General features: G+C 38.2%; 1 protein-coding gene across 3 annotated transcripts in view; it reads left to right on the top strand.

Annotated features, from left to right (window-relative positions):
* LOC114645726 (rho guanine nucleotide exchange factor 40-like) overlaps nucleotides 1-19,226 on the top strand; it is a 252,056-nt gene that overhangs the window by 212,755 nt on the left and 20,075 nt on the right. For all 3 annotated transcript variants that reach the window (XM_051923101.1, XM_051923100.1, XM_028793549.2), the window contains exons 19-22: nucleotides 1,099-1,269; nucleotides 5,302-5,479; nucleotides 6,307-6,423; nucleotides 18,406-18,609. In XM_051923101.1, coding sequence (XP_051779061.1) covers nucleotides 1,099-1,269; nucleotides 5,302-5,479; nucleotides 6,307-6,423; nucleotides 18,406-18,609 — 670 coding nt within the window. The remainder of the gene's footprint in view (nucleotides 1-1,098; nucleotides 1,270-5,301; nucleotides 5,480-6,306; nucleotides 6,424-18,405; nucleotides 18,610-19,226) is intronic.

Genomic DNA, 19,226 nt, shown 5'->3' with positions numbered 1-19,226 from the left:
CAGGATACTCGTCCAAGGTGACTGTAACTCATGAGTACTGTTCCTCTCGTTCACTCACTCCTGACTGCCAAGCCTCCGACCCATTACACCAGCTTGATCAACCAATTGTCTACTCCCTCTCTCTCTCTGTTGCTGACAAAACTTGGATCTTTGATTTTTCTCCTTTCTCTTCCTCTTTGAATCAATCTCCTTTCAGATAATTTTATCTTTTTGATCCAAATTTCCTCATAAAAGACTTGCATGCACCCATATTCAATGTGTCTGAGCTGCACAGCTTTTATTTTAAAATCCTGCACTGTCATGGACCCTTAACTCGCTTCACAACAGCAAGCACCAGGGACACTAACTTCTTATTGCAAGATGGCCGTGCTACCCATACACCACTGTGATGCCCCTATAGTAAATTATCTATCCATCCATTTTCAAACCTACTTACCCAGGGCAGTGTCAGGGTGGATGCACTTCCTGACACTAACTCTCTCTATGGATTCAGGCTTGGGACCAGCACCAACTTGGGCTGGTTTGCCCCCCTGGTTGCTAGATTTAATTTAGGTGATATGACTGTTTAAGTAAAATTTCTAAGCATTTCATACTACTAGAAAAGTAAAATATTTATATAGCCAAAAAATATAAAGGAAAACAAACTCCGACTTCATAAAATAGAAAGATGTTAGACCCATTACTTTTGCAGCATCACCAGTATGCCACCTTCTACTTAATCTCCTCTGAAAGTGGGGATGTGAGTCCAACTACCGTGCTTGTCAAATAATTGGAAACTTAAAGTTTTAATTAGGCCGGGTGTGGGCACCTTTACAGCATTCAAGTCCAACATGATCTCTCCCACCACTGATCATAGTCAAGCTTTCAGACAGAGCTCCATAACAAGGCCCTTTAGAAAACAAATATTTGACCAATATAAAATACAAGGTACTTGTCTAGCAGGCTGTTTCCTTCCACTTGCCCTTCCATCTGTGTTGTGTCTATTCACCAGACAGCAGGTGCACTATAAATGGTAAATGTAAGGGATGATAGAATTTATATCCAGTTCCCGTTGTGGTAAATCACTATATTTTATGTGTTTTCTTTTTATTGTGACAGGTGAGCTTGACTGAGCAGGGGGAGTTACTGCGACAGAATGAGTTCACAGTCTTGGGAGGGCGGAAGAAGGTCATCCGGCAGATGTTCTTATTTGAAGACCTCTTGTTATTCACCAAGCAGAAGACGCTGCACGGAGGCCAGACGGCATACATCTACAAGCATTCTGTGAAGGCAGGTGTACTTTGCTAATCCTCTGCAAATCCTTTTAAGATGTTATGTTTCCACCTCGCTGCCAGTGCTAAATTTTTACTGACAGTCAACTGTGCCATTTGCTTTCTTATCTAGTCAGCTTTCATCTTCCCTTGTTTCTTTGCATTTAATTGAACTGCTGAATGTTGTCTTGGGCTTGTGGTTCTTGTTTCACAGCGTGCTATGAAATAGGGAGCAAAGAAACATCCTTTTTCAACAGAAAAGAACTTCATAATTTATAAACATGAAAGGGACTATAAATATTGAAATGCTCCTAAAAGCTGCCGCTGCTGTCAACCAGGATACATCCCAGCCTTAAGAAAAGAAATTTGGCAAGCAGCTCTCTTATAAAAAAAAGAAACCCTAACAGGGGAGTAAGGAAAGCACAGAGCTGTTAATGGATTACAAAATCTACAGATTTTCTGCTTGTGTGCAGGTGGAGAGCAAAGCAGTGGAAGATTTGTATTTTTTGTTGCTATGTAATGAAAGATACAAAGCTACAGGCCTTAGCATTTAAAGAAATATCCCACAAGAGACAATACGAGAGCTTAGTCAGGGGACTACTTGTACTCAGTCAGTTGAGTATATATGAGTGAGCCTCGTAAAATTAGAAATCCATTTGGAAGAAGCGAATAATTGCTAGCAGGTTCGCATCGAGGTAATGTTAACACTCTGTTGTATTAATGAGAATCAGACTGTGGGTCTGGAAATGTGTAACAGCCTGCTGTGTGAAAATTAGATGAGGTCTCATGTAGTAAACAAGTCATAGTATACAACATATGATCAACCTGATTTTTCACTGTTCAGCTTTGTAAGTTTCTGCCCAAGGCATAGCAAGACAGTCTGAACCACCTACTGAAACCCCATTAATTTTTTTGGCAAGTCATAAGGGAGAAAACACACTAGTACATTGCCATTAACACTCCTCTACTCATTTTTCATCCAGTTCTGTCTATTTCACTCTTTGTCCCTTCACCTGCCTTAGACTTGGAGTCCATACCAACCTCCTACACCCCTAAAATGCCTTTTTAGAATATGGAAGGGAGATCAGAAGCAAACTGATGATAATAATTCTTCTTCTTAGTCAACATGATTGCTGCTTTAGCTTTCTGGCCAGAGGAACTTCCCTTACCTTTTATTTCCCTTAATTCATTCTCCAGAAAATAGGTGGCATCATTCACTGTGTTTCTGCAGTAAAATAAAGTCCCTCTTGAGTGTGCATCCTACAGACCAACCTCTCTTCTAAATAATGATATTAAGATCCTAGCAAATATTTTAGCTAAAACAATAGAGAAACCATTCCCCTAATTTCTCATGTTCATATTGGATTTGTTAAGGGCAGACACCCAGACAGATTTTTGAAAATGTAATATATTCCCAACTCTATCTGAGCTTCTAGAGGTTCTGCTTTTTTTAGACAGAGAAAAGCTTTTTTTGCATAGCCGAATGTTTTTTTCTGTTTACTGTATTGTGGGAATCTGGGTTTAATTCCAATGTATGTATGCATGTGGATTAAATTACTCTACTCCAGAAGTTTCCATTTATATAAATAATATAAATTCTGACTTTTTTGAATTAGTATGTGGAACTTAAGGCAATTTCATTAACACCAATTGCTACTACTAACTACCACTTTCATCAAAAATAAAAGGAATCATAAGGGAAAACCATGAACAAAAAAGTTTATGTTGAAGATATGGTGTTCTATGTCTCTGCCGTTTGTACTAAAGCTGTTCGGCAATGTTTAAACAATAAAAAAAATGAATATGGTATCACATACTACATTACTTGTAAGAAGGCTTGTCTTGCTTAGCTGGAAATCTCCTAAGCTTCTTACCATAACTCAAAGTAAAACATTATTGTCTTAAACTAAGAAAACGGTGGTTCTGTTTTTAAGCATGACGTAATTTTTTTATTAGAATGCCATTTTGTTGATCATATTTTAGACTACTCTATGTGTAACTCTTTGTGTTTTGTTTTCTTAATAAAAAATCAGACCTGATGATCACAATCAACTTATTTATACAATATTATTTATTGCAGAAAATAAATGTTTTCCATTACCAATAAATACACAGTTCTTATTTTAAACAAATCTGATTTGAGAGGATAATCACCAGGTACTTTAAACAAAGCAAATAACATATTGCTACATGTTGGTGCAGCAGACAGAGAGATGATCGAAGCAGAAGATGAAATACAGTAGAAAATGTCAATTTGGTTAGGGAATCCTCTCAGTACCACCTAGAAGCATGGATTAGGCCATAGTAGATACTGTATTAGGGCATGCAAGTATGACAGTCTACCAAAAAAATTACCCAACATACCACCTTTTGCCTCTTAGGTCCTACTTCAGCATTTAAAATGGTCAGTAACAGCCATCTGGGTTTAGGGGCTCGCAATTAGACAAAAATGCAGATTTACGCCCTTTTTAATCTAGACAACCATTCCAATTTTGATCCTGAGCTTAAACAAATGATGAAGTTTAATCACTGCCACAATCCAAATTCCATTTAAACTCATATTTCTTTTGAATGTCAACAGTTCAGTGTCTGCTTCTTGCTCAATATGCAAATTGTGACCTACTTGCAGCCACTAAAGCCCTCTTTGAACGGGACTAATTTTACACAAGGATTTGGGGTAAAGTAATTCTTACCAAAGGACCTCTAGAGTCCTTTCCGAAACACTTATGTCAGTAACTTTTAACAAACGGCACATTCATGTTTCATAAACATTATGGAGCATTTAACCTTATATAAAATGTCCACAAAAAAATTACTCCAGGAAAAACGAGACTTGGGTCCTCTGTTAATAATTACTTTACACCACCTCCTGGTATAAAACAAATTCTGTCCAAATGCAACTATAGTCTGCAAAAGGAGAGAAAATCAAGAGGTGGGTGTTGTGATTTGTTATCAGAAACAACAAAAAGGGGGAGCAGTCCTCCAAATACCATTTCTCACCAGGAGAATTTACCTGAGTCTCTGATCCCAAAATATGACTCATTCCATACCCCAAACTTCAAAAGGCAGGCTTTGGCCTACACCGGCCCAAAAGTGGCACTGGCTTAAAATGTTTTAAAAACAGACTAAATATTTGAAAATATTTAAAAATGTACAGAAGGAGCTGACTGTAAATCTTTGGATTAATAAATAAGTGAAACCAAAGAATTTTTATTAAAAAAAAAGAATGTATTCAAGAATAACCAAAAAATTTAGAGAAAAACAAAGTAAAGGCAAAAATAAGACAAACAAATGAGTTTGCCTAAAAAGGCACTACAAAGCTAACAAGTCCAGTCCGTAACTAAATAATCAATATCAAAAGACAAACACAAAATCACAAGAAACTGGAAACCCAGCTAGAATCTATGAATAAAGATCTTCACACCATGACAGTACATCAACCTCTGTTGGGTCCATCTCTTCGATGTGAAATTAAACACAGAGAATGTTCTCAACAAAACACAACGTATGAATGAAAATAAAATGCAAGCAAAATACGTAACCATATTAGCAAAGTTAACGTAATAACAGAAACATAATTAAAAAACAACAGAAAATATTAAATAGGCAAGAAATAAACTAAGCCAGGGCAGGAACCCTAGTTGAACCATAATAATTGGGAGGTAATCTTAGAATTTATTCTCGAAATAAATACTTGCTTTCTACACAATTATTACAGATCTTTATCATTATCTGAATGATTTGCATGATATAGTATTGTTCAGATTAAAAATCATATATTAATGTGTTGAGCAAAGTCACCACAGTCTATTTTTGTTCTCATTGCTCATTCCGTGGACATTCACTATTCATATTTTCTTGTTCCAATGGGCTTCAGAATATATCTATCTAGCTGCAGAACATTTTTGTAACAAATATAATCTGTCTTGTGTTTATGTAGATTTATTCTTGATATAAATCACTCTCCTTCTGCCTGAAATGCATGTTAATTTTTAGTAGATGAGGGTCCAGCCATACGACTTGCTGGTGACATCACTGTCTTTTCCTGCAGACTGCTGATATCGGCTTGACAGAAAACATTGGGGATTCAGGAACCAGGTTTGAGATTTGGGTCCGCCATTCGAAATCTAAGGAGGCTTACATTCTACAGGCCCGTTCTCCAGATGTCAAGCAGATGTGGACTCAGGATTTGGCACGCCTGCTTTGGAGTCAAGCCATGAGAAACAAAGGTGCGGGGGTGGAGGGGGTAGATTGGGACAGGGGAGGAGGAACTCTTTGGAAACATAAATATGTTTTAATTTTTTGCTGTTGAGCCAGTTTCTAGCAAAGCTAAAGTGAAATCTGGGTATGATAGGGATTCTAAGTCAACAGTCAGATTGTGCTGGCCATTTTATTGTAATTGGCAGAATAGTTTCGAAGCCTGAGCTCATGTAGGTTTACTCCATAATTCGTAGTTCCCCTTCACAGTTTAAAGATAGGCAGTCAGGTCAAGGGTGACTCTAAACTTACCAGTGGTTAAGAAGTGTGAGGGCTGCATCACTGATGAGTATCTTTCTCACATCCAAAGCTAACAGCATAGATTCTGCCCCCAGTGTTCATCTACATTTAGGAAATACGTGGAATTTTTAACATTAACCCTATTATTATATCTCTCACTCTCTGTATCTCTGTTTCATCATTCATTAATATTTGAGCCTATATTGTAAGGTATTCTTTATTGATTTCTCAAATTGGATTCTGTGTCCTCTGTTCAAATGCAGTTGTTGACTGTATGGGGTCTGCAGGTCCTTGCCATATATCTACTTTGGCTTTTCTTCCAGATACTCCAGTTTTCCTTCCATTCTCAAAAATGTGTTTGTTAAATTGATACGAAATTTAAAACTTTCCCCATGTAAATGTTAGTGTGGCTGTTTGGGCAAGTAGGCCTTGTGATGGACTGATGCTCTGTCTTGAGTTGTTTCATGCATTGTATCTCATGCTTCCAGAACAGAATGCAGGCCTCCATGATCTTGAATTGAACTAAGCAACGTTGAGACCCTTATGTTTTCTTTTTCAGAATTACGTCTTCAGGAATCACTTTCTATGGGCATGTGCAGCAAGCCATTCTTGGACATTAAGAGCAGCTCCTCTAATATCTGCGATCGCAACATTGATTATTTCCTCAATGGAAGAGGTAATTCATCACAGTCCTGGATGTTGTGCCATTGTGATTCTGTTTATTTGGACATAGTATGCATTCAGTAGACTGGATATATTAAATTGTTCTGGTGTTCTAAGGGGATGAACCTGTTCTTTTAACATTCAGACTATCAGTTTTAGATACAGGATATATACTGTACAATGCCTTCAGAAGTATTCAGGCCCCTTCATTTTACACACTTTATTGTGTTGAAGATTATTTTTAAATTGATATTTTTGCCATCATTGCCACCAATCTACACTCAATAGCCCACAATGACAAATTGAAAACATGTTTTCAGAAAGGTCAATAAATTTATTAAAAATCAAAAGGTGAAATCTCTCATTCATAGAAGTATTCGGACCCTTTACTGTAGCACTCCAGATTGTGGTCAGGTGCTTCTTGTTTGCTTGAATTCTCCTTAAGATGCGTTTAGAACTTGATTGCAGGATTCTGCCTTTGGCTAACTGAATTGATTGGACATCATTTAGAAAGGCACATACTTGTATATATTAGGACCAAAACTTCAAACTGCATTTCAGGACAAACACCAAGCCAACTCTTATATAAAAGAAACTCTCTGTAGATCTCAGTGACCAAATTGTGGTGCGGACGAAGGCAAGAATATGAAACCATTTCTAAAGCTTTGGGAGTTCCCAGGAGCACAGTTGCTTCAGTATTTCTGAAATGGTAGAAGTCTGAAACTACCAGGTAAACTGAGTAATCGTTAAGAAGGGCCCTTGGTCAGGGAGAGAGGAACTCAATAGTCAATCTAACGGGGCTTCAGAAGTTCAGAAGTACTCCAATGGGATTTCAGAACCTTATAGATGGATGACCATATCAACAACACTCCATCATTCAGGTGTTTATGGTGTAGTGGCTTCACTGATCTGATTTTGGGCAGAACTCCAAGCACTAAGTCTTGCAAAAAAGCAGGCTCTGCTCATCACTTGCCTAATATCATCCCCATGGTGAAGCATGCTGGTGCCAGTATCATGCTATAGGGGTGCTTTTCAGTGGCTGGGAGAGGGAGACTAGTCAGAACTGAAAGAAGGATGAAGGTAGCCAATTACAGAGAGGTCCTTGAGTGCATGCAACCTCAGACAGCAGTGAGGATTTGTGACCGTGTGGGTTAGCTCCACGCTACTGGATCCCACTGGAAGCCCTTTCAACCCACCACTGCCGATAACGTTTCCAAGGGATGAGTTTAGTAAGGGGTAGGTGCAAAGTGCTCAGAGTTTTGGAAAGAAAAAAAAAAAAAGTTCAAAAAGTGCAGTGCCAAGTTCCTAAATTAATAACTCCAATTAAAAAGGTGAATTTGTGGAGGATAAAATTAGAATAAATAAATCCATTAAAGCAAGTTTAATACCAGCTGGCAGGAAAGTGTCCTTTCTAAAAGCCATGTGCATTTTTCTTTTAACTGTTGTCTCTTCTACCTATACCATGGGCCTTGAAGCAGAGGACCCACCCTACCAACAGACACAGCCTTCCCATGGTTATGGTAAGGTTCCCTCTCCGGACCTAGGCTTGGGTCCCTAAAAGCCATGGAGCTCTCAATGGGGCTTTCAGTCCAAGCCGCTGACTCCAGCTGCCTTCCTGGACATCTGTGGCCGCCTTATCATTCCAGCTCCCAGGATGTTGGCCAGCCGCTCCTCTCCAGGGGCTTTCCATACACCTGCCTGCCTCTGTTCCCACTCTCGAACTACCTTGCACCAGCTCCTTCTGTCTAATGCCTTCTTCTTTCTCTTTCTCCCTTTAACCTCAGTTCTAACCCCCTCCTTTCAGATCTTGTGCTCCCTTTTATAGGCTGGGGAGTGGTTGCAGATGCATTTGCCTGATTGCCACCCTGGACTGATAATTAAACAATCAGACCGCCCGCACGTACTGGCAAGGCAACAAACGGGCGGCCGATCACCATACAACCAACCCGGAGACGAGCAGTCGATGCAGCAGATCTCCTGCACTTGCTCCACTCCCCAGTGTGAGCGCGTCCATTATTTATTCAGAATTGGCTACTTTTTTACTGAGCCGCAAACCTGCTATACCACAGGGTTCATCTTACAGCACAACAATGTCCCACAGTATACAGCCAAGACAACACTGGAGTGGCTTCAAGACAAGCCAGTTAGTCATTTCTAACTCACTTTGTCCTGAACAGGGTCATGGGGGTCTGCTGGGGCCTATCCCAGCTAGAATAGGATGCAAGGCAGGGAACAAACCCTGGACATGGTGCCAGTCCTTCACAGGGCACACACACACATACGACCAGGGACAATTTAAGATCGCCAGTTCACCTAATCTGTATTAGACTGTGGGAGGAAACCAGAGCACCCGGATGAAACCCATGAAAACAAAGGGAGAACATGCAGACAGGACCCAGGACATGAACCCTGGTCTCTTTATTGTGAGGCAGCATCACTACCCAGACTCATACTCTATAGATTGTCTGTGGAGAAACCTGGAGTTGGCAGGTTTTCCATTCCATCCAATCTAATAGAGCTTTAGCAGATCTGCCAGGAATGTAAACTGCCCAAATCCAGGTGTGCAAAGCTTGAACAGACTTACACAAGACGACTCCAAGCTGGAATTGCTGTCAAAGGGGCTTTTACAGAATACTGAATTAGGAGTCTGATTACTGTTAATAAACGAGAGATTTCAGTCTTTGAATTTTCATAATTTTCTGAACTTTTCCAAAAACATGTTTTCACTTTGTCATAATGGGTTATTTAGTATAGATTGATTGGCAAAAATGGCTAATTCACCCATTTAAAATTAAATCTACAGCACAATAAAGTATTCAGAAAGTGAAGGGATTTGAATACTTTCTGAATCCACTGCAGATACAAACTGACAATGTCAAACATCCTGTACTCAAGATTTAACTCTGTAAAGTGACAATTAACTTTTAACAACTGGTATATGTGGTAAGACTGTCTTATAAACCAAACAAGGGTGTAAGATCTAAGGTAGCTTATACTAGAAAGGATGCCATATCCTACTGAATCGATGTGCATATCCTGTTAACTTTGTTTTTCCAATTTGAGATACTATAATGCATTTTTTGTTGGAATTGAAGTTCAGAATGGCAGACAAGTGAGCTAGTTCAGGGAATATTCTGAAAAGAACCATCAGATAAGAGAGTGCTAGGAATGTGATTCAGGGGATTGGATCTCCAAGACAAAAATGGCATGGCAGAAATGAAAGAATGTTCAAAATCCCTAAGTTCTGTTACATTTAGTTTCTCTTTATTAAGAGTTTGTCCTGTAGCTTCCTTTAGCATTATGTCAACCCCCCTGGAAAAATAAGCCAAAAATATTACATTTTTATGAGAATGTTATGTGTAACAGAAACATGTTAATACCAAAACGTCAACATACTGTTAATACAGAAGGAAAAGTATATCAAGTGTCTACTGCTGTAGTGGTACGGTTTCAGTACACGTCCTACATGTGAGACTGTATGTTTTGAAGCAGTCGCCAACGATTGTCAGTAACTTTTCACAGACTAAGCATTCTCATCTAAATGAAGATTGCAAAGACTTTTTAACATCTATAGAAAGTGTCTAAAAATAACCCCATGTTAAACTAGTCTCGTGCGAATCGACATGTCAGTGAAATGCTGTCATTTTGAATGATTTGGACAGGACTAAAATTACACATATCTTCCAGTAATTATTATTTTACTCAGTACCAGAAGAGGAAAAAAAGAACTGTGTTGGTGGTCCTTCTTGTGCTTTATGAAAAATGGGGGTATTGAATATTTCTTCCTGAAGGTCCAAGGATGTGTTGATATGCACGATTTGGCTGTGCAAATGGACATATTGTTATCTTGAATAAGAGTTGCTAATGTGGTCCATACAGACGGTATGTACTGGTGTAAATAAATTAACTTCCGTTATTCAATAATGCAAGATTGAGGACTTCAAACACTGACTTTCCCCCACATCCTGGTGTAAAACTTATTCCACATAAATAGGCTTGCAGCACAAAATGGCACCAATCATTCCTATCCATGATGGTGGTAATAACAGTAAAAATAAAAAATAACAAAAGTAAGCTGTAAATAAGTAAACGAATGGCAGATTCATCTGCAGCATTGAAAACATCCAAGTAGGCCAAGTGTGGGGGTAGAATATACCAAATAAATTAGGGTTTACATCTTGCCTAAAGAAGGGGTCTGAGTTGCCTCGAAAGCTTGCATATTGTAATCTTTTTAGTTAGCCAATAAAAGGTGTCATTTTGCTTGGCTTTTCTCTACAAATAAATTAGGGAAATGTAGGAAGATCATAAATAAGAAGTCCAATATAGCACAGTGAATCAAAACTGTGGTTACAGTAAATGAAAAAAAGGAAAGTATAAATAAGAGCCAAAAGACAGAAGTTGGAAATTCATGTCACATCAGTCATTTACAGTCTTCAGGGCTCTTAAATAGGACTGGGAGTGGTCCCCCAGCTGCTGCCTTAGGAGGGCGCACCCCCTTAGGCTAAAATACAAAGAAGACATGGCAAATAAATATGCAAAACAATATAAAATATATACATTAACTAAGAGATAACATAAAAAGAAAATAAAGAAATAATAATGCAATAATATTTAAAAGATAACAAACATAGAAGAAAACACACTTGAGTTTGGAATGAGACTGTAGTTATTTCATAACCGTGGGATTGTTGTTCTTTAGTGAGATTAGTCATCAATGTGTCGGTGTCACAAAGGAGTAATTTAGGCTTTTTAAAAAGTGTCTTGTTGTTCAAGCAAAGATTTAATAAATTATTTTGGAGTACTGAAACTAGAAGGTACTGTTACTGTCACAATGAGCCTTAAAAAAGTGTGGAACATGTCTCATAACAACTGAACAGTGACTTCTAAATAAAATTAAAATCCTACTTTCATCTAATCACCAGTGTTGCATTTGTATGTATATTTTAATATTTTTGAGGGACTAAGCTAAATACAGACAACACAGATAGCAAACGAAAATGAAACAAAGCATTCCCTTTGTTTCACTAGTGTTTATGGATGCTAAATTATAGTAATACTGCTTAAGACTTCATAATTTAATATATTCCCTGATTATCTGTATTTTGTGTTTTTATACAGTATATTTAATAAAGTTTTAACTTAATTATTAGCACATTTACAACATTAGAAGACTCTAGACGAGAACAGGCCATTCAGCCCAACACAAGCTCACCATTTATTTCTTCCAAAAAAACATCAAGTCGAGTTTTGAAAGTCCCTAAAGTCCTACTGTCTACCACACTACTTGGTCACTGATTCTGTGTTTCTGTGGTTCTCTGTATAATGACACATTTCCTAATGTTTGTGGAAAAATTTACCCTTAACAAGTTTCCAACTGTGTCCCTGTGTTTTTGTTGAACTCATTTTAAAATGATAGCCTCGATCCACTGGACTAATTCCCTTCATAATTTTAAACATTTAAATCATGTCACCTCTTCATCTTCTTATTCTTCATCTGTAAAGGTTCAGCTCTTTTAATCTATTCCTCATGACTCATCCTCTGAAGCCCTGGAATCGGACAGGTTGCTCTTGTCTGGAAATGCTGTGTGTTGTAGAGTATTTACTCAGTGAAAGTCAATTAAATTTTACATTGGTTATAATGTTTGACGAATATTTATATTTTACTTTAGATGACGTACTAAAACTTTAGTATAGGCTTTGGGACTTGCTATTTAGAAGTTCAGTGACAAGAAATATATTAAAAAAATCTTACAGTACCAGGCATTTCACATTTTCTTTTTGCACTATATTTAGTATAGCAGGTAATGCATGTTAATGCAGCACCTCCAAGTAGATGACATTTGGATTTATATTATTGGCACCAATATCCTTGAACATGACACATAAAGCTGGCCTTGTGAGAAATAATTGCCTGCTCTTTAAAAATGAAGGGACCTGCACTTTACTATCAGTCGTGGTCTGATTTGAACTGTGATTAAATGGCAATGTGACAACTTAGGGATGAGTACTGAATCCCAACAGAATGTTTCCCTCAATCACATTTTGATAAATAGATTTAAATTTAAGTTAAAGTATACGATTTGGATGACTTTTCATTGTGTAATAGGATGATTGCTATTTCAATTTTTCAAGTCATTTCATGCATAATGGTGACATAATTTAAAAACTCAGATACATGATATTCTATGTTCCAGTTGGATGAGAGTGTCATTCAGCAACCTAAAGTCAACCTTAACTTGGTCAAAAATGAAATTTTTCATTGCTATGTTCTACTCAGTCACCAGGCCAGTCACTAGGTCTTATTGCAATGTGGCAAGTTTTAAAATTAATTATTTAGTTTTAGTAACAATGTCACACTGTGTGGCTTAAAGATGCCGCCACCTGCTTTCATTAACAAGTCAGAAAACAACTGGTTAAGTGCAAAAAATATTCGTCTGTGTTGTAAACCTTCCATATACACCCCAAATTGTTCTATTAATCTGTCTAACCATTTTTGTGTTATGATATCATAAACAGAGAGACAGAGACGATTTGAATCTAATTGCTGTTGACAATATGGAGAGAAAGCTGTAATTAGCTCTGACAACCCACAACCTTTAAATGGAATTAATTGGCTCATATGGATATAAAGTTACAAATTATGAATCTAGTATTACGAATATTATTTTCACACGATAAGTTAATTTTGAAGCTGCAATGCAAGCATTTTGTTGGTTATAATTAATTTGACATGTTATCCATCTGCACTGATGAAAGCTCAGCATCCAGGGCAGATTTATTATTTATGACCTAAATTGAAAGCATAAAAGTTTTTTGGGTGTTAAATGCTCTACGGTCCAACGGGGAAATTTCTCATAAGGAATATCTTTATTACACAGAAGTGAAGTGCACTCAACTAAAGACTTATGGAGTCAGATTTACTTTATGCTTATTTGGCAAGATCTGTATAAATACGTTTTCCATTCAACTTTATACATTTCTTTCAGCTAATTGGGGTAGAAATCTCATTATAGTACAGTAAAGTTATGTACGATTAAAGTTACTTTCTGTAACACTATAATATGGTCAATGATCTAGAGGTGAATGTGTTTTATAGTCAACAGATAGATAGAAACTGAAAGGCACCATATAAAATTAGATAGACAGAAAAGGTGATGTATACATTAAGACGACATATTGCAAAGGTACTATGTAAATTTAGATGATAGTTACTAAAAGGCACCATATAAGATAATGAAAGACAGGAAAGGAACTACAGTATATAAATTAAAAAGATGGATAGATTTTTTAAAACAATTTTTATTTAATCAAGTAACAAACCATACAATCAACATATTTTCTAAACAAACAAATATTTCCTGTAATATAAACTGCATATATCGTGGTCAAGGAAACACACAGGAAGTCAAATAAATATTTGGGGTGGGTGCCAAATGGGTCTGCCCTTTTATTTTGATGCCTTTGGCACAGATAAAGATGCAGCCATACACTGGTCCAAATGCATCCCCATCTTCTGGGTTGGTCAGCTTTTATAGGACTCTGACTAGAAGGGGTTGAGCTCAGCGGACCTCATGGGCTGACTTCTCATTGATGTGGATGGGAAAAGAGACAATACTGTTAGCGACAGCGACCCCTCGTCTCCCAGAGTGGAGGTAAATACCACCGACAAGCCTGGAAGGTGATCCTTCGATGTGCATGCATGACACTATATATATATATATATATATATATATATTTTTTTTTTTTTTTTCCTTATTCAAATGAATTTTCTAAACTAAACCTGTTACCCCCACACACCACTACTACTTGCCTGAGTAGGGGCTGAGTGGTCTTGTGGCCTCAGAACCCCTGCAGATTTTGTTTTGTTTTTACCCAGCCCCTGGAGTTTTGTTTTTTTTTCTGTCCTCCTGGCCATTGGACCTTACTTTATTCTTTGTTACTTAGTATTGTCTAATCTTATTTTTATAGTTTTCTTTTTTCTTTCTTCATTTTGTAAAGCACTTTGTGCTACATCATTTGCATGAAAATGTGCCACAGAAATAAATGTTGTACTCCCCAGCACACTCCTCCTACTCCACACGTAAATTCAAACAAACCCACTTAGTCCTGATCAGGCTTGCCTGGGGATGCCCGAGCCTAACCCAGCCAGCATAAGACACAAACAAACCCCAGACAGCGTGCCAGTCCATTGCAGTTTTAACAATTACAGTCACCAATTAATTGTTATTTTGCCCCTTCAATAGAAACTCAACAACCCCACAAGTCACTAAAATTTTCTGTGTTATTAGATATTAATATTTGATCTCCAGTTTTAGTCTGCACTTCACCAGCACCTTGAACAGCAGTAGCGTGTTAGTAAACACTGAGTTTTTTTCCTTATTCCTTCCCGTCATAAGAATTACCAACTTTGAAATAACTGCCATAAACAACTGCTGGCTGAAGCAGCATGAACAGTCCTTCACTGCAGAACACCAAGAAGTTTTTAAATGAATGCTGTCCATGCTGGAGTTCTGTTCATGCTGGTATTCAGTTCTTTCCTCCAATGTCTACCTGGCACATCTTTAAGCAAGTTATAAAAAGTCACTTTAATACGTACTGTAATTGACAAAAGCCAGTTTTGTTATCATATGAACAGATTTTTCTGATAAGCTGGTCAGCACAATCAGATACCATTGGCTTGACTAGATAGATAGATAGATAGATAGATAGATAGATAGATAGATAGATAGATAGATAGATAGATAGATAGATAGATAGATAGATAGATAGATAGATAGATAGATAGATAGATAGATAGATAGATAGATAGATAGATATTGAAAGTAACCATAGAAATAAAAGAATCAGATCCATATCGATTTCTTTTGTGGTAACAAGATTTCGAACAGATAGACAGTTACTTAGGATAAAAGTGAAATACTTTTTCACAGGACTATATAGTGTAAGTTCATGCCATGAAGTGTTTTTTTTTTCTTTTTTAACATATGTGTATCAAGATTCCCCGTGTCTGCGTGGGTTTTCTCCCACAGTCCAAAGACATGCAGGTTAGGTGCATTGGCGATCCTAAATTGTCCCTAGTGTGTGCTTGGTGTGTGTGTGTGTGCGTGTGTGTGTCCTGCAGTGGGCTGGCACCCTGCCCGAGATTTGTTCCTGCCTTGTGCCCTGTGTTGGCTGGGATTGGCTCCAAGTGACCCTGTGCTAGGATATAGCGGGTTGGACAATGACTGACTCACTGTATCAAGATTGGATCATCACTTAAATAGCATCTATAGATAAAGATAATATAACAAACATCATGCCACATTTATATGTTGTACTCCACTGTATCATTTAAATAAACATAAATGCAAATTTCACATGTAGAAAAAGTAAGTCCACCCCTCCATTAATGACTACCTTGAAAACTAACACTTAATTTTGCAATATCTGTTCAACAAAAAATGTATAGTTATACTATTTCCATCAAGTTGGCATTTCCTAGAACTGTCAGTAGTCTCTGATATCAACCAAGTGTTTTTTTCCAATCCCATTTGTGGCACAGCCCTTTTCAAACTCCCATCCTAGACCATCTTGATAGGGTTCAGATACAAGCTTTGACTTGGCCATTCCAGAACTCTCCATTTTGTTTCATTTCCACCATTCCTGGGTAGATTTACTGGTATGTTTAGGGTCATTGTCATGTTGCAAAGTCCACTGTGGATGCTGGCCCGGACATAGACAGGCGGACACCGATAGTTCATCCAACACAGATTTATTCAGCATTTTTACAAGTGCCACACAACCCCAAAACTCCCCCAAAGTCCAGGCCTCACAATGCCTCTCTTACTTTAGGCCGCCTCCACTCCTTTCCTCCCGAGCTCCGTCTCTCTTCCTCCCGACTCAAGCAAACGAATGGAGGGAGGCGCCCCTTTTATCCCCTCCCGGACGTGCTCCAGGTGCCTCCCGATTAGATTCCACTGGCACTCCCAAGTGTGGCGGAAGCACTCCGGATGTCCCTGGTTTACTTCCCCTAAGCAACTACGGGTGTGGCGGAAGTGCTGAGGGACAGGGCTCCTCAGGAATTGGGGCACCCCTGGCGGTGACCACGGGTCCCTATAGGGTTGAGCTTCTAAGCTCTGTTCCTGTGGTCCCCAAAGCCACCAGGGCGGTCGCCCCCTCATGGTCTGGGGGAGGCACAATCCCTCCTCCGGTCCTTCCGGGCATCCCGGCTGGGTGCCACCCCCAGCCGATTGCCACACCATTTTCGGTTGATATATCCTCAAGCAACCTCTTCTACAATGAAGAATTTCTAATGGAGGTTACTAGTGATCTGTCCAGGCCAAAATCATAACATTTCCACCACCATGCTTTAAAGTTGGTATCAGGTTCCTCTGGTAATATGCTGCCTTTAATTTTCACTAGACCTGTCTACTGGTACTGTAGCCAAATAACTCTACATTTGCCTTGTCTGTCTATTGCACATTTCTGTTCCAGAAATCCTGGTCTTTGCCAAGGTGTTCAATGCCAAACTTAGTCTTGCCCTGATGTTCTTTCTGGTCAGCAAAGGTTTTCTCCTGGTACACCTCCAATAAAGATCTAATTTGTATAACCTCTTTCTAGCGGTAGACTCATTCACTTTTACATTAAAAGTGGAAAGAGCTACTGTACCAAGAGGTCCCATCATGAAATTCCAGGCTTCTTGGAGACCTCTTTCAGCATTTTGCATTCGATTCTCGAGCTGAACTTGTTGGGTCAACCTGGCCTGCACAAGATGGCTGTTAATTGAAAATCTTCTCACTGGTAGATGATCTTTTGGACAGTAGAATGGTTGATTTACATTTGTTTGGAGATCTTTTTTTAAATCCCTTCCCAGACTTATAGGCATCTATAACTTTCGTCATGCTGATAACACACACTTCAACAACAAAGAGCAAACCAAATTAAATGTCCCAGTTAGTGTAAATATGACAGCTTCAGATAAGGTCCTCTCTAATGATGTTCTAATCATACACATCTGATCTGGTGTACCTGATTTTAATTTAAGGTATTTGAGGTATTCATAATTGGATGGAGTGGACTTACTTTTTCCACATGTGAAATGTGCATTTATGTTTATTTAAATGATACATGATGTTTGTTGAATTATATCACCTTTATCTATAGATACTGTTTAAATGAAGATGACTGATATGTCCAAATATGTTAAAAAATGAAATCATTTCATGTATTGAGTTTTTCACTGGATTGTATCAAACAGTTGGACTTGAAAGGTAGACAGAAGTAAAAGTTAATATTTTACATAGAAAATAACTCTAGTATGTGAATGCTGTGGTGTTTTTGTTGGTGTCTAAAGATATTTTGAGCAAATATTCTCTTTTATACCAGACTTTTTAACAATGTAAAAATAAAGTAAACTTTATTCTATATTTCAATTTGTCTTTAGTCTGTTTTGTGAGGGGCACTTAGAACTCCTAAAAAGTTAACTGTGGGCCAATTTGAAGTCTATGTTAGTTTGTGAATCTGCAGTCTCTGAAATATGCTATTATATAAATTCAATTAGTATTTTTTTTTATTTTATCCAAAAGAATTACAGAAATATTCTGCTGCAGAATGGAACTTTTCAGTTCATTTAAATCTGACAGCACAGCTGCAGCTGGCTCACATTCGTTCTTGTCAGACTTATCTCTCCCTTTTTAAGCTGGAGATACTGTGGATGAGACTGAAAATAAACAATTCCTTCCTCTCTTTTTTTTTCTATCAGAGTTATGGAAGATTAAAGGACTACATATTTTAACGGCACCCTGTAAACGTCCCAAGGAAACTTAACTGCCTCTTTCTTTACTCATTTTTTATTACTTTTCAAGTTTTTTTTTACTTTTACTGCGAAACCTTGTGAAGTGCCAAGTTCACAGAATGGATTCCTAAAATTATCGGTCAGCACTGCGGTGTCGCCCCCGCCCCCCATTGAGTGTTTGCTGGTTGAGCCTCATTCTTTTCTCTCTTTCCTCTGACCCAGGTTCCCGAAGCAGAGCCTCTGTGGCCGTGTCGTCCTTCTCTAGTGACAGCTCCTTCAGGAGCCCATCGCCATTGCCCTCTCCTCTCCTCTCCCCTGGCCTGGGACCCTTGGACTTGCACTTTGGTCATGGCACACACTTCCATCAATCTCGTTTTTACCCAGAAAGCATCAAAGAAGAAGATGATGCCTTTTCTACAGGAAACTGTAAGTTCACGTATAAATCCTTGATGAATATTTTAATCAAGTCACTTTTGGGAGGCTTGGAAAATGGTTAGTATTATCCCGTGATTTGGCAGATCAAAGCATCTACAGGCCAATAAGCTTAACATGCATCATAGATAAATTAATAGAAGGTATTATTGAGCAACATATGGCAGCAACAGGGGTTTTACTGAACGGTCAGCATGGGTTTAGAAGAGGGGGGTTATTTTTTACCAACATGCTGGAATTCTATGATGAAGCAACAAAAGGATATGATCAACGTGGAGCTTATGATATTATTTATCTGGACTTTCATAAAATATATGATAAGGTGCCACATGAGAGGTTGGGCATTAAACTAAAAGAAGTGGGAGTTCAGTGTGTCGCTTGTAGATGGGTGCAGAATTGGCTCAGACACAGGAAGCAGAGAGTGATGGTGTGAGGAACGTCATCAGAACTGGCCGATGTTAAGAGTGGTGACCAGCAGGGGTCAGTGCTAGGGCTGCTGCTATTTTTAACATAAAAAATTATTTGGATAGGAGAACAAATAACATGCTGATTAAGTCTGAATTGGGTGAAGAAGTAGGCAATGATTTCTGCTGTAGTCAATTCAATAGATT

The sequence above is a fragment of the Erpetoichthys calabaricus genome, chromosome 2 (assembly GCF_900747795.2).
Source record: "Erpetoichthys calabaricus chromosome 2, fErpCal1.3, whole genome shotgun sequence".
Classification (NCBI taxonomy): Eukaryota; Metazoa; Chordata; class Cladistia; order Polypteriformes; family Polypteridae; genus Erpetoichthys; species Erpetoichthys calabaricus.
The sequence above is the reverse complement of the archived record's forward strand: the minus strand, read 5'-3'. Positions and strand labels throughout refer to the sequence as shown.